A 16,192-nucleotide genomic window follows, 5' to 3' on the forward strand; every position below is an offset into this window, starting at 1 on the left:
CCAGCCACAGAACTCTCCAAACACAGTGCCATTACATTTGCTGTCTTGAAACGCAGCCCACACACAGAGTACCTTACCTGGGAATCCATGACAGACTCACTGAGGATGGAAAGCTGGGTGGGAGGATCACGTTTTTGTATAATTGGACTTTGGGAGTATTCCAGGTCACAGTCAGGAGCCATGGTTACATTAGGGAAACCTAAAGCAGACAGAGACAGTCAGGAAATCACAGAACACAAATGGGCTTGTGGCAAGAAAAGGACTTTACAGGACCTCTGGGTCCCACTCCTACTAGTACCTCATGACTTCCCCACCAGCAAATAAGCACTTTATCTTTCTACAGCAGTTCATTTAAGTGAACAGGAAGATGAATGTCCCTTCTGTGTAACTCCTAGCAACTAGCCACAAGGTTACATTACATAGTCCTGGGAGTGTAATAATGCTGTAGTCAGGGAAACTTGTGTTCATGCCAAGACAAATGGTCATTAAAAGTGAAAAAAGGAAATGGCAGTCTATAGAGAGAGAGGAATAAAGATCTAGAACCTGAATCAAAGGAGCCCACCATTCTCCTTGACAAGGCAATACCCTAAATGTAGATCATAAACAAGGGAACAACCTCATTCATACATAAGTGACAAACCATAAACAGCAACCAAGACTATGTACCAAGACCATTCAGGACAATAAATCGTGATCTGCCCTACCAGATCAGACCTCAGGTCCTTCAAATCAAGCATCTTAACTCTAAGAGTGACCAGTACTGCACGTTTCAGGGGAATGTGTAAAAACCCGAAGAGGCTGATATAGGATAATTTGCCTCCCCACAGTAGGTCTTATCCTGATCTATAGTATTTTGTTTGAGTTGGTTCTCCTTTGCCCTACATTAACAGAATCAGTTGTGTTATCTTACCTACCAGATCAGTCAAAACTAGCCAATAAACCAAAATATACCTTGTACAAGTGCGTGAAGCAAGACTATATTTATAAAGCAAGTGTTGTAATCTTAAACAAGCTCTTATACAGAGGAGATGATTTACCTGTGTGTCTGCGAGGAGCATCCCCAAACAAGTCCTTCACCACAGCCATGGCCTGATCGGATTGTTCCAACACATCTTGCAGCTGGTATTGGTCAGATAGAATCTGAAGGGAAGCACAGAACAAGAGATATTGCATAGCATTAGGCACAGACAATTTCCCCAAAATGAAGTTGAGGAGATGACTTACAAAGAGGGATTTGAGTATCATTGTTCTCAGCAGTTAGTTTTAGAATAAGCAGCCAACAAATATGGGTTTAATTACATGTACAGTACAAACTTGCACCCAAGATTGAAAGGCATCAATCAGAATCTAGAAAAAACAAAAGACCCAATTTTTAAAGCAACTAGAATTATTACACTTGCCTGTCAGAAAACCAGGATTTATGGTAAGGAACCAATTATTATTATTGCCTCAACAACAACAGACTTGATCCTTTTTTCTTCTTACAACTTGAGAAATGCTTATGTCAAATGATGGCCGTATGCCAGAGATAAGCTCCATAAACAGCATGAGAAGACAACAAAAGTGGCCTAATATATGAAACCTTCCAACCAGTGCCAAAGAATTGCTGTTCAACAGCAGTGAGCCTGTATGCAAACTACCCAGTGTTTAGCTTCTCTTTTCTTATAGCAAGATAAATGAGAAGCGCACAAAGCAGTGTCCAGGACCTCCAGGTACCTGTCAGCATCATAGATTCCTCTAAAGCAGGGTTGTTCAATTGGCAGCCTGTAGACTGCTTCAAAGGGGTTAGTGTGTGGGCCAAGAGCTCCGACCCAGACACCACTCCCCCCACTGCTTCTGCTCTGGGACAGGACAGCACAGTGGCAGGGGACCTGCCCATGTGATAGCAGCAGCAAGAGGGAAGCTCATATAGTGATGAGGAGAGCTGCAAACGGTGGGTGTCCTGGGGAGACTGTGCAGCTTGTGGCCCCCAAAGCATGCGGCCTGCTTGTTTTGCAGCCCAGGGTCTGCAATCAGTGCAGTGTGCGATCTCCAGATATTCTAAAGTTGGTCAGCCCTGCTCTAATACTTTAGACCAGGGGTAGGCAGTCCCCAGCACGTGTGCCAGAGCATGGCATATGAAGGCATTTTGCTTGGCATGCACACGTTGGGGAAGTGGCTGGGGCTGAGCTGCCACAAGGATCGTGCCCCTTGTTTCTCCCCTGCCTTCTACCCCAGCACGCCAACATATTACAAGTCGAGGTTGTGGATCTTTTTGGCACACTGCCCAAAAATGTTGCTGACCCCTACTTTAGATTATGGGAAGCTGGATGTGGAAGTTCCAATTTCTGCAAAAAATTCACCAACCCCATCCTTAAATGAAAAGGCTACTATGAACATTTAATTCCCTGTACCATTCTTCTAGTATAGAGGTTCCCAAACTTTTTCTTATTGTGAAACCCCTTCCCAGTTCCCCAGCTGCCAAAGGCCCCTACCAGCATACATCTTGTATTTTAACCCCCTAAATGCCAATTATTATTATAATGAAAATTAAATCTGCCATTACACAATTTCTCCCACATACCCCACAGAGATGTTTTTTGTATACCACAGTTGGGAAATGCCTGTTCTAGTACATCACAATTCCCTAGTTCAAGACCTTGAAGATGGTCTTAAGGGACCTCAACAGGTTAAAATCAAAATCTCAGTAACCCTCTGTCTCCTTTCCTGGTTTATGCAGACTGATGTACTCATCTGAGACCCCTCTCAAAAATCCAACACAAGTCCTATGAAAACCAGGGTAAGCCTTTTTGTCAAAAGGATTCAGTCTCTAGAGGAGATGTGACTAGGAAAGTAAGATCAATTTTCAGATCATCCCCTGTCTGAAAATAAATTCTGTAGTAACCAAAAGGGAAGAAAACCCCATCAAACAATCCATAGTCCTTTGCTCTTCTTCCAGAAGAAGGGGGGAAAGGAAAGTCCATGAAGTCCAACGGGGATGCCTTATGGAGAAAAGTATTTTCCAAGTACACTAGGTACTACATGATGAAGGCTACTGGAAACCCTAGAACAGCTCAGGTAGCTGGAGAGAGTCCTTATGGCTCCAATGAATTAGCACTGCTAATTTGCTGATAAGCAAATCATGGTCATCTTCATCTGTACCTTCCTGCAGCTTCTGATACTGTCCAGCACCAGACAGTTCTGTCCTGAAAAAGGCTACATACAAGATAAACAAATATACCTTGAAACAACTTGGGTCATTTTGAAGACTAAACCCAATAAGTTATATGGAGAGCTGGCCCTACGCAGCTAGAGTTTCCATTTTTAGAGCCGCACAAGGTTTAATCTTTTCCCTCAATTTGTTTAATATCAGGATAGAACTGTTAGGAAAATTGGTCACAGAAAAATCAACATGTTAGCAGTACCCAGAAAATGTTTGGCTTTACAGTTCCTTTGCCTCACAGCAAGGCAGAGCTATATCTCAGCTCTCTCACTGCCTTGGAAGAATCAATCAGTCCTTGGATGAATTGGCTAGGTGAAGCTGAGACCTGGCAACACTAAGAGGAAAGTTGGTTGTTACCTCTGTTCCACATTTTTCTCCTCTGAAACTAAATATCACTGTGGTAGGAGTAACACCCAGTCTAACAATCTAGATCTTTTAAAGCCTTCAGAACTACTGGATGGCCAAAATGCAGGTGCAGCATCCACAGCTGCCAAATGACAAAAGATTCATAGATTCATAGATGTTAGGGTCGGAAGGGACCTCAATAGATCATCGAGTCCGACCCCCTGCATAGGCAGGAAAGAGTGCTGGGTCTAGATGACCCCAGCTAGATGCATATCCAACCTCCTCTTGAAGACCCCCAGGGTAGGGGAGAGCACCACCTCCCTTGGGAGCCCGTTCCAGACTTTGGCCACTCTAACTGGGAAGAAGTTCTTCCTAATGTCCAGTCTAAATCTGCTGTCTGCTAGCTTGTGGCCATTATTTCTTGTAACCCCCGGGGGCGCCTTGGTGAATAAAACCTCACCAATTCCCTTCTGTGCCCCCGTGATGAACTTATAGGCAGCCCCAAGGTCGCCTCTCAACCTTCTCTTGCGGAAGCTGAAGAGGTCCAGGTTCTCTAGTCTCTCCTCATAGGGCTTGGCCTGCAAGCCCTTAACCATATGAGTGGCCCTTCTCTGGACCCTCTCCAGGTTATCCACATCCCTCTTAAAGTGCGGTGCCCAGAATTGCACGCAGTACTCCAACTGCGGTCTGACCAGCGCCCGATAGAGGGGAAGTATCACCTCTTTGGATCTATTCGTCATGCACCTGCTGATGCAAGATAAAGTTCCATTAGCTTTTCTGACGGCTTCGTCACACTGCCGACTCATGTTCATCTTGGAGTCCACTAGATTGAAGTCCAAGATGATGTCCAGCTGATGAGATTCAGACCTGGCTACAGTGAGCCAGGTATTCATGCCATTCAACTTTAATTACTGAAACTCAAATCTATAAATAAAGCCACAAAACCCTGAAAAGGCTCCAGCTGGTACAGAATGAGGCAGCCTGTACCTAGCAACACAAGTTGCTATAAGCACATCACTTTAGATTTCCCCAGCAGATACAGACTATTGTTCAAATATTTGGAATCTACCCATAAAAGGGGCAGAGCTTCCCAAGAATGCACTTGTTGTGTGACTATGGCCTGTCACAACAGACATCCTAAAGGAACCATGAAAGGTCACCCTAAATGGGGAGGTACAGAAACACAGAATCACTGAGTTGGAACGGACCCAAGTTCATCTGCATCAAATTGGGAATATTATTACTAAATTATCCCTGCCAAATGCTTATCCAGTCTCCTTCTGAACTCCTCCAATGAAGGATGTTTCAAAACTTTCTTTGCATCTAATCTAAGTCTGCTTTGCTGTATTTTAAACCCACTTCTTCATATCATGCCCTCTACAGCAGGGGAAAACTGCTTTTATAGTAGGCTTTCAAATATGTAAAAACTGCTATCCCGTCTCCCTGAATCAATCTCCTTTCTTTCAAACTAAAATATGCCCTGTTCTCCCAACCTCTTCTCATATGGCTTGCTTTACAATTCCTTCAGAATCCAGCAACTTTTCAAATACCTCTTAAAATGAGAAACCCAGAACTGCAGTCAATATTCTACATGAGGCCTAAACATCTCAGCATGGAGGAAAAAAAAAATCTGCCACAGGGCTGCAGTTAACTTCTGCAAGAGACGGTACTCATGGGCCTTCTGCTCAGAAGTAAGCACAACATTTATCTGAGCTGGCTTCCTGTCGAATGTCTTTTCCTGGGCAGAAACCAACCATGAATGAAAATGCAAGTGATTACTTTTAAAAACTGGGAAAGAAGACATTTATTTCTAAATGCTCAAGAGAAATTCAGATACTTCTACGTTCCAATTCACCACAATAAAATAGACAGTGTATCTAGGGAAGCTGCTTTTATTTCAAACCGCTAGTGTCACTTCAGATGTACCCAATGAAAAAAGAAAGGAACTGTTCCTTTCCTCACACAACAAATCAAAAAAATTCCACTTCACACTCCTTGTTAATTATACAAGTTGGACTGAATGATCTAATAGGGTGAGAGAGATAAAGACTTATTATAAAGGCAACTGATATCTTCACTGAAGTTCCCTGATAGCAAACCATTCCATACTGGACATTTGCTAAAAATGCCATCAGTCTAGTTTTAAAAATACAAGTCAGTAAGTAATCAATCAGTAAGTGTTGCCCCATCTATCCAGCTTGTATTACACTGCTCATTTTGAGCCCTAGTTATATATCACACTAAATCTACACACTTTCGTAGCTTTCCTCATATTTAGTTTGGCTACATGTTAACTAGATAGCTTTTTTGATTTCACCCTGCAAGTCAGGTCCTCCAGACCACTGTTCAACTGAACTGCTCTGCACTACAACTGTATTGTCCTTTTATTGCGGTAGTGTCCACATACTAAATGTGTGTATAATATTATCTTTCTGTTGTAAGACATGCAGCTTTTGTATACAGAGCCAAACCTGAATTAAGCATTTTTGGAGCCACAACCACAATTTTAACTCCTGGTTTATTTGCTTTCACCCTCTCCTCTAGTTCTTTTCAGCTTCACTGCTTCCCAAGATTCCCTCTTCCACTCAGCCCTTGTATTTCAGCTCCCCACAGATTTGTTAGCATTTGCTAAAATGAAGCAGAAAAGAACATAATACTATCCTTCTAGTCTCTCCAGACCTCTTCATATTTCTTCCCTGGCTTCACTGGCAACTTCAGATGAGTCTCATTATTAACATGCCACTTTCTGTCTGCTCCAGATCATTTGGAAAGATGATTAAATCAGACTAGTCCTAACATTGCTACCGGCAGGTACCCACTAAACACATGTCCCTGGCTCAATGCACTAATATTTATAATCTAATTGTTTTATGTTATTAGAGATGTATCGTGTTATGTAAGCATTTACAATCCCTTCTCACTGAGAGTTTGAAACTAGATGCCACTGTAAAATCAAAATGTGTCTTGTACCGAGAGCTCAACTGTTTTGCCATTTTTAATTAAAAAAATCATACATCTTTCTTTGATCTACAGTCAGAAAGGAACCACACTGGTGATCTCTTCCTTATCTCATTTCTGCTCCCTCCAAATGGAGAAGTGACAAGGGACTCTGGATAGGCAAAATCTCACAGCACCGGGCTGAAAAGCCAGCAAGACAACTGAACAGACTAACCAACCTCTGCGCTGGAAGACAGAGGGAATGTTCACCCCATCATCCACAACAGTATAAATCTTCTGCCATTCACCACTAAACAGGACTTAAGCTACAGGTCTCCCACGCCCCTTTCTTCCAGCAGAGCAGGGGGTACTGATATTGCAAGCAATGGCAGTAGATTGTATTCTTCCTTCCTTAGAGCTTTTAGCATTGTCTTGGTGATGACAATCATATAAACATGTGGCTATTCTTCTATACAAATGTATATATAAGACTAGACTTATTAAAAAGTTTCTCTCAAGGAGGTGGCCTAGAGGGCAGATTAAGATGGAAAATGGACAAGTCACCAAGGGGAAGAAGAACAATAAAAAAACCTCACAGAAAACACTTTCTTCATCATTAGGCTTCCATTTCTGAATTCTTTAAGTCAGAGAACGGTTTATGTTTCTAGCTACCTTCGAAACCTTCTGGACTGCTTCCCTCCAAATGCATTTTTTCTTGCAATAGGAATGGGTCCCAGCACACTCCTATCCAACTACTTGGTACTTTATGGTATTTTGTATACTTGCCTAGAAGTTAATTGTTCTGGAACATTTCATTAATGTGCATTTGGCAGTCTGCTGTAAAAATGTGGAGAGACGATCTGAGAGCTTCAGGTGCTTATTCAAATTTTACACCAAGTATATGTATATTTTCCTTAACACATTTTGCTTTATTTGTAGAGAACAGGGTTTAAAATAGAGTTCAGGTTATGTCACTGCATCTTAAATATAGTAATTTTCTTCTATGCTAGGCTGCAATGATCTTGATGATATCAGATACAGGTTTCTCGATGTTTAATCTCCCAGCTGAATTTGTAAAAGGAGCGAGAGAAGGTCTCCCGTAATTACCCTGCAGGCTATTGACAGGCTTACTAAGCTGTAGTTATCTCAATTACCAGGTGTATACTGCTCGTCAACACCCTTCTCCAGCAAAAACAGCCTTCTTTGCCTAGTTCAGCTGTCATTTGTACAATTGCTGATGGTGACTGAAAGTGAATGAATAGTATAATTTGAGTTTGCAGAGGGAATAATTTTCAGCATGGAAGCAGGGGAATAATTTCAGCTAGTGAGAGGTTACTGTGTCCTAATGGGCTGCACTGAAAACTCAAAACTAAGCACAATAATGTTAGCAGAGTGCTTAAAACAGGGCCAAACAGCAAGAAACTAAATTCAATTCCCAGCTGAAGAATACTGTTACTAGAGCATCTGCCAGGAGCTACAACTCCTCAGGCCTTGTTTTATCAATTTATTTTCCCCGTTGTCTCTCACTAAATTTCTCCCTTTCTGCTCCTCCTCACTCTCTTTCCTTTACATAAATCCAGCCACAGCAGGTGCAGAGGCTCCCCAAGCATAAGAATTACTGTACTTACACTAAATAAGGGGGCATTTAGCAGCTGGGGTAGGATGTGAAGCATGCATAAGATGCGTGTCCCATGCACAGCTTAGAGTTTAGCTCTGCTAAAACCTGTACAGTGCCACATACAGGACAGAAAGGACAGGGCATAGACAGCTGTAACAGAGCACCACTTGGGGGAGGATTCAGCCAGGGCAGGAAATTTTGGCCTGCACTTGAGAACAACTGTCCAGTGCTATTACACATCCTTTGTAGAGGAGAGGAGAAAGTGGCAAAACATTTGCTTCTTGCTATTGGGAAACAAGTAGCTTACGCTGAAAGTCCTCACCTCTCGCATGAGGGCCAACTTCCTTTTCTCCAGGGAATCAGGAGCCCCCTGCCTCTGCTTCTTTATTTTTCTTTTCGGTGCTTTCTCTTGTAGCTCCAAGTGCACCAACACTTTATTCTTTGACTTATGTATCTCATGGCGCCGCAACTACATAAACACGGAAGAAAACCTGGTTCAAAAATCAAGGGATAAGCTAAAGTACAGGCAGCAGGTTAAGGTCAACAGATTTTCTTATTTTAATGTTACCATCTCATGCTTTGGGTCCCAGGAAGTCAGGGTAAATATCAGTGACATCAGAATGTCACCTACGATAGCGAAAACATTAAGTCATTTCACAAAACAAAAAGGGAAGGAGATGCACATAAACATATATTATATGCACTGTGTTTATCCACCCTATATCACTGAATGAATGAGTGTTTTTTTCAACAATACGAAAAACACCACACACTACATTAAAATTCAATCTGAGACTTATCCTTGAAGTTTTTAATCTGTGCATCACAACACAGTGAAAAACATTCTAGATATACACAGTAGAAGATATATCAGAAAGACAGTTAAACTGTCTTTTAAAGATATTACATAAAACAGGACCGTTAAAAAATAGGAGGCTGCTGAGCATATAATTGCCATGGTTGAAAAAAAAAAGTGTTTGGTACACAAGGAAGAGAGAGAAAGTGTTGCCAGCAACATACCCCATATCAACAAAAGTAAATATTTATAGTAAATGACCAAATAGATCATCTTGCTATAGAGGAGAGGCACATACAGTAAAACCTCTGTTATCCAGCATCCCTCGGGAATGAGGGATGCCGGATAACAAAATATGCCCGTTAACTGAGCGGCCGTGGCTGCTGCTTCTCTGGCCACATCTGAGGTGTCCCTCCACATCGCCACCCCTCCTGTGGGCTCCGCATATCCCCGCACAGCCCGTTATGCTCCTGGGCCGTGGGGGCTTGGCAGTGCAGGCTGCTTTGCCCCGGGCCGTGGGGGCTCGGAGTAACCAGAAGAGCCACGGTGGGCACTTCTGGTTTCACTTTTCCTTACAAGCTGGCATGCCGGTTAACAGACCATGCTGGCTTGTCAGGTGCTGGTTACCAGAGTTTACTGTATAGATTTTAAACTTACTATGTCCTCAGGAGTAGCCTGGTGCACTGTTAAATCATGGACAGTACTCTGTGGAATAAATAAAGGTTCACATCAAACATAAGAACAGAGATGGACACAGGCATAAAACTTAAGAAAAAATTCCTTTACAGTTTTACTCTTTAAGTTACCAAAATAATGAGTTTGGTTGGTTTAGAAGTAACTGCTTGTTTACAGAGCAGAAAATGCAAGAGAAAATCTGGTACAGATTAGTTTACAATTCTATACAGCATTCCAACAAAAAAACAATTATATTAAAAAATGGAGTTTGCGCTCAAGAGGTGGGATATGGCAATATTAAGATAACTTCTGAAGCCTTCACTCTGCTTCCTTGTGCATATACACAATTTCATCATCTTATTTAGTTATGTGACCAAATTGCTTCTCAAAGGGAAGAGAAGTTGTGGGTAAGGCATTTATCTAGAAATTGGGAGGCCTGAGTTAAAGTCCCGGCTCCTCCACAGATTTTGGCAAATCACTTAGCTTCTGCACACCTCAATTACTCAACTGTAAAGCTGGACTAAGAGCATTACCCTACCTCACAGCAGTATTGCAAGACACGACATTAAAACAGAGCTGTCACTGCACTGGTATAGCTTCAGAATTCAGGCAGTGGACACTAATGTTCCTCCCACTCCTTTTCTCCTGCTGCTGATTTAAGTTGCCAGCAAAACTGAAGACCCCAAATCAGCAGCAGGTAAAAGGGTCAGGGGAGCAAGCAGTGGGTTAAACCCCTGGGTCTTGGAGTCTTGCCAAAGAGCAGTTCCAGCAGCCATGTAGGCCACAGTTTAACTCAGGGGTTGGCAACCCCTGGCATGTATGTCAGAGCATGGCACGCAAAGGCATTTTGCTTGGTACTCATGCCTTGGGGAAGGGGCTGGGGCTGCGTTTCCACAAGAAGGATTGGGCCCTTCACGGCTCCCCCACTGTCCCGTTGGTGCACAAACATCTTACAAATCAAGGTTGCAGGTATTTTTGGCACTCTGCCCAAAAGAGTTGCCAATATCTGGTTTAACTTCGTGCACATGGCTCACAGGGCAGCCCTGCATTAAAGGATGTAAGGCACCCAGGATCTATGGCGATGCGGGTAATAGAAGTTCCTTGCTAAGAAATAATTCAATATAATTTTCACCGCAATCTCATGCATTTTAATGACAGAGGCCTTATGAGATTCATAAGCGAGTGAATGAATCAGGGCTTCATAGCATGTACTTCACTAACTATGCAAGATCCAAAATATTCTGTAACTAGTTTTGCCTATGTTTTATCCAAGCTCCCTGGGTTTTCAGGGTGTAAAGATGCAGCAGGTTGGAAATTCTAAAGCATTTTCAGAGAAGTGGAGAAACCAGTGTAAGTAAATGAATTATATCCTGTACTTTCATGTATAATACAGTTACTATGCAAACCCCAGTGCAATTTAAGCCGCTAGTGCAGAGGCGGGCAATTATTTTGGGCAGAGGGCCACTTACTGAGTTTTGGCAAGCCATCGAGGGCCACATGACAAGCAGCCAGGGGCAGCTAAATATTAATTTTCTAAATTTTTAGGGGCCTCGTGGGCTGGATAGAATGGCCTGGCGGGCCACATCCAGCCCATGGGCCGCATTTTGCCCACCCCTGCTCTAGTGCATTGAAGAACTATGTTGCAACCTTTTGCAAAAACTTGACAAAGGTACGTGGAAAAAGAAGCATGCTGTGAGGCAAGGTATAATTCTGTACTTGGGGGCTGTTTTTGTATTTTGGGACAGGGATATTCAATGACTACAAAGCTGCAGCTAAACAGTGCTTCAGTGATTAGCACCAAGTTTGAAATGTTAACCAATGTTACCATGGGTAGGCTTCAATTTTTATCTAGAGTTCATGCAGCATGAAATGAAAGGCAGTTAATTCTGCTATTGTTTCAGGCTGCCTGTATGTGAGTATATACAAGTAGCATCAGTCACACTGGGCTCTCTTTTAGAAGGTCCTCTGCAGCACACACATACTAGGCCCAATTCACCATTACCCAGCTTGTGTAACCCTCAGATTTCAAAATCATAAAACCTTTTGCGTTCATTTCCCACTAATGTAAGCCACTATAGAAGGATAAATACCTCTTTCCTTTCTTTTAGTGCAGATGCTTAGATCCCAGAGACAGGAGCTGATTCTGCAAGTTATGACTGTGAAGTCCGAGCAAATGGGACCTTACTGGGCATGTCTACATGTTCAATTAAGGGGCACAAATAAACTCTGGAGCTTATTGGTCCTGAGTTTTTTGATTCCAGAGATGCCATTTGAACGGAGCCTGGTTGGAGAAGTCCTGGCTGGCAGGAGACCCAAGGGGTCAGCTTGCCAGCCCAGGGCTGCTCCAGCAGGGCTCCTTGTGCTGCAAGGGGGCAGGCTATCTTAGTGCAGGGCTAGCCAGCAGATAGCCCCCATGCTGAGGAAGCCTGTGCCCCAGGCAGCCATTCTGTAGCACATGGAGACTATGGAGCAACCCTGGGTTGGCTGTTACACCTCTGCCTCCATGTGCTGCACCCCAGTCAGCCCCCCCTGAAGCATGTGGAGAGTGGGTTCTTATATTCTCACATCTCCATGTGCTGCAGAGCAGCTGGCTGGGGTGCAGTGTGCCTCAAAGTGAGGGCTGCCTGTCGGCTAGCCCCACACTGAGGCATCCTGTGCCCCAGCCAGCCGGGATAGTGTCTACATACGTGCTGCTGCACATGAAAAAACTTGGCAGCAGTGTAGTACTTGTATTTTACAAGACTACCCTGCTGTGGAGTTTATTAGTTTTGTGCGCTCTAATAGGGGTGCATGTGTAGGCGCAGAGATGTTTACTGAGCAGTCAATTAGTCAACTGTGCAGTAAGCATCTTGCCTAGACGTGCCCACTGATAACATAAACACTGCAATATAACAGAAACAAAAAGCAGCGTGAGGTTGTACATTTACGATCTAGTAAAATGCATTTCCTATAGGCCACGACGAAAAGGTAAATCATCCCCAGTCAAATGCTGTGTATACTGATCCGACTAAAGGAAACTAGTGGTTACTTCAGCGTAAAGGAACAAAAAAGAGGGTGCAAGTGAGTAAGGGCCATTATCTTCCTAACTTCAACTGTTTTGGTGTTAAGGCTATTAAAATTATAGCATTTTTTATAATGGGAAAAGTATTTTCCTCCTCCCCTACACTTTCTCAGAGAGAGGGATTGCTTTACTTCAAACTTTCCCAAAAATGCATATTGGCAGCAGAGATCATAGAGCTGAAAACGTTTGGTCTCAAAATGACCACATTGGAAAGGTTGGAGCAGGAAACAAAAGAGACACATAGAATGAAGGCATTAGCGCAACCCCAAATAAAAATGGCACCTGCACACCTGCTCTAAGATAGCAGCCGGTGTTTTAATTTGTCTGCAGGTCTTTAAAAAAGATCAACTTGGTATCCAGACTTCAAGCAGATTTATTTTTCCCAATTCCAAGAATACTAAGCCTCGTCAGTTTATTTAAGACTGCTATTGTGTATTAATAAGCTGCATGGCAGTCTGTCACTTGAAGCCTTTCCATTAGGGGTATCAAACATACAGCCTGTGGGCTGGATCCAACCCATGGAGCTTTATGATCTGGCTGTGGGTCTCTGGCTTGACCCTCACGCTCAGTCCCTGGTCCCATATGCTGCATGTGCTCTACCTGACACTGCACTATGCATGTAGCACAGGGGGATCAGTTTGGGGCACATGTTGCATGCAATCATGCCAGCCCTATGTGCCACAAGCACAGAGAGCCCCAGGGCCAGCATATGCTGCCTGCCGGATGAACTTGACACCCCTACTTTAGATTAGAAGTTCCCAAGCTTTTTAGACCCAAGGTCTCCCTAGAGACTCAAGGCAGCCTCCATAGCTTTTGCGAAGTAAGAAGCACCCCATTTCAAAACATAAATCATGTAAGACAGTGAACATAAGAACATAACAACTGCCATTGACTGGATCAGACCACAGGTCCATCTTGCCCTGTGTCACACAGGGGCAGAGTGGATGCTGGAAGGAGGGTGAATTGGGTATGACCGGGATTTTACTATGGTTCCTCTCTCCCTTGCAGCCTCCAGCATTTACGGGCTAAGAATTTTGATTCATGGGAATCTAAAAGCTAGGAAGTTTGATTCCTGGGCTGTGCCCCTTATTCCCATGCTCAATAGCTCCTGATGCCCCTTGCCTCCCAGAATGCATCAGATTAATGCGAATTAATCAGAGGAAGACCCCAGAGCATGCCTACCTGAAGTGTGCCAGGCTGCAGTCCCTACACTGCCTCCTTCAGATCCTCTTGCTGAGGATCTGGCTGCACTATTCCCTTCACCTGTTTATTACGCGCTCTCCGTCCATGGCCCCACCAAGTCCTGGGACCTCCCAGTCAACTTCCTCTTGGCCCTGGCCTTGGCCAAGCTGGCTGTATATCTTACCAGGAAGGAGACTCTGGCGAGGAGGAACCCTGAGGACTGCGGGAATGTTTTCACATCTGTTCATGTCTCCCAGCAGTTTCACAGGCTCTTTGCATTCACTTGAAGGGCAAGTGGCACTATTTTGTGTGCTCTGCATGGTGTCCCCAGTTGGCACACTTGTTTTAAAACCTATGACCCTTGCTCCTTTTCCTGTTTTTTCTTTTATTTGTCCCAAGGAATCAACTGTTACATCCTCAGTAGCCTCCTTCTTAAACAAAGGCTGTTAAATTTTACTGGGTGGGCCTACCCCTATACTCTTCCCCAATGGCATAACTAAAAGGCCTGTTATTAACCCATGACCTCCCTCCCCTTCCTTTTCATTCATCCCTGGAATTAGTGCATGTGTCCCCAGTGCCCTCCCTTACAAAGGGACGCTTACAGTATTCTGCAATGGGCCTAAGCCCATGTTTCAGCACATCAAATAGGCCTGTCCCACAGGGGCAGAGTGGATGCTGAAAGGGCGAGTGAACTGGGCACAACCAGGGTTTTTTCCACTTCATCGTTCCTCTCCCCCTTGCAGCCACCAGCATTTAAAGGGTAGGAAGTTCAGCAGCTGCGCCCCTCACTCCTGTGCTCGATAGCTCCCGCTCGATCCGGCAGAAGAAGAATTGCAAGGATCGCAAATGGAAAGAGAAACCGAGTGGGAGCCAGATCCTGGACTGGCCCATGAATTTCTACAGCTTCTGCTCATGCGTCCAAGCTGGGACCTCTCCTGCTGGTGATTACAAGTGCAAATTGTACAGACAAATCCTTGTTTTGCCAGCATGCCAAGGCTGTTGTTACAGTGGGGGGAGAGGTGGGGGGAGTCCTGGGACACAAAGTGCAGACAATGTCTCATTTGGTGTAGCAGGAGAAGCTTTGTGGCTTGCCAACTAAGGAACCTGGTGTCTTTCTGTTGGCAGGCTGGGCAGTCTTAAAAAATGGAGATGTTAATAACCAAGCAAAAATGCAGATGTTAATAACCAAGCAAAAGGGGGAAAAAAAACAAAACCCAAGCTGCGGGTGCCCTCTCTCCGCAGCCTGCATCCCAGCCCTTTGTGAGCACTGGGGGTCAGTGTTGCCAGGTGCATGACAACGATCATATCTGTACGAAATTTTCAACCGTTGTACAGTCTACGATCAAGAATTGTAAAACCGTTCAAATACAGGTTTCGAGGCCGCTCACTGATGCGGCACGTGCAAAACCCAGGTGACTCTCAAGGAGTCTGAACACACTTCGGGGCTTGCTCTCCGGCTCCGCGCTTTCTTATGGCGGCTGGCCTCGAAATAAAGAAATACTTCAACTTACGTCCCAGTCCCGCCGGGCCGGGGGCGGCCTCCGCGGGGCCTTAGGCGGCTTCCGGGCCGCGGCGCGGGGCGCGCGAGGCCGCAGCACCGACATGGCGGCGCGAGCAGACCCGAGGAGAAGAGACGCGAGGGGCGGGGCGGGCAGGCCTTGAAACTGCCGCCGGGCGCGCGTCGCCCTGGCAACGCCCCGCCCCCGCCCAACGGCCGCCGGGCGGCCAGGGCAACGGGACCGGCCCCCATGCGCGTGTCCCGCCCACTTCCCCTTGTCCCCGCCCTGTCTGCTGGCCCCGCCCCATAGGTGTGCCCCCCCCCCCTCGGTTCCGCGGACCCCCGCATGGAAACTGCTGCCCCAGGACAAGCTGTGAAGCAAGGACTCCCGCTCCCCAGGGACACCCTAGGAGCGGTCCCGAATGGAGCATCAGGCCCCTGTTAGTTACATTTCTGGGCGTTGGAGCCCTGTCTAAAACGGCACTAAATGTAATGTGTCCACTTAAAAAAACAAAAATACAACACAAAACAGTCAAGGCAGCTGGAGGCCAGCTCTCCCCAATATTTGCTGCCCCCAGGTACTGGCTTGAACCCCTGTCTGACCTGCCCACTGCCACAGCGTCTCTTCATCCCAATGTACAGCACTGACCCAGGCATGAACACACGTGCCCTCAGAGGCTGGGGGGTACAGCGACCCACCTGCAGGCAGTGGCGGTGGTGTCAATGGCAGAGACGTGGTGCTGGTGAGAGGGGAGCTCATGCAGGCAGCCACAGCGGTGTTGGCAGTGGGCTGAGCAGGGATCTCAGGCAGCCATGGCAGTGTCAGTGGCAGGGAGGGGGGAGGCGAGCACCAACCAGTTGTTGGCAACCATCCACAG

At 45.2% G+C, this 16,192-nt stretch overlaps 1 protein-coding gene across 4 annotated transcripts in view; it reads right to left on the reverse strand.

Moving 5' to 3' along the window:
• SPICE1 (spindle and centriole associated protein 1) overlaps window positions 1-15,473 on the reverse strand; it is a 43,010-nt gene extending 27,537 nt beyond the window's left edge. For 2 of the 4 annotated variants that reach the window (XM_019476408.2, XM_019476407.2), the window contains exons 1-5: window positions 15,328-15,467; window positions 9,556-9,603; window positions 8,425-8,571; window positions 1,038-1,140; window positions 78-199 (exon numbers count right to left, since the gene is read on the reverse strand). In XM_019476408.2, the coding sequence (XP_019331953.1) occupies window positions 78-199; window positions 1,038-1,140; window positions 8,425-8,571; window positions 9,556-9,603; window positions 15,328-15,420 (513 nt within the window). In that variant the 5' untranslated portion in view covers window positions 15,421-15,467. Of the gene's footprint in view, window positions 1-77; window positions 200-1,037; window positions 1,141-8,424; window positions 8,572-9,555; window positions 9,604-15,327 lie in introns of all 4 variants that reach the window. The other 2 variants (XM_006277198.4, XM_059720510.1) reach the window with 2 other exon arrangements.
• Between the last annotated feature and the right edge of the window lie 719 nt (window positions 15,474-16,192).

The sequence above is a fragment of the Alligator mississippiensis genome, chromosome 1 (assembly GCF_030867095.1).
Source record: "Alligator mississippiensis isolate rAllMis1 chromosome 1, rAllMis1, whole genome shotgun sequence".
Taxonomy (NCBI): domain Eukaryota; kingdom Metazoa; phylum Chordata; order Crocodylia; family Alligatoridae; genus Alligator; species Alligator mississippiensis.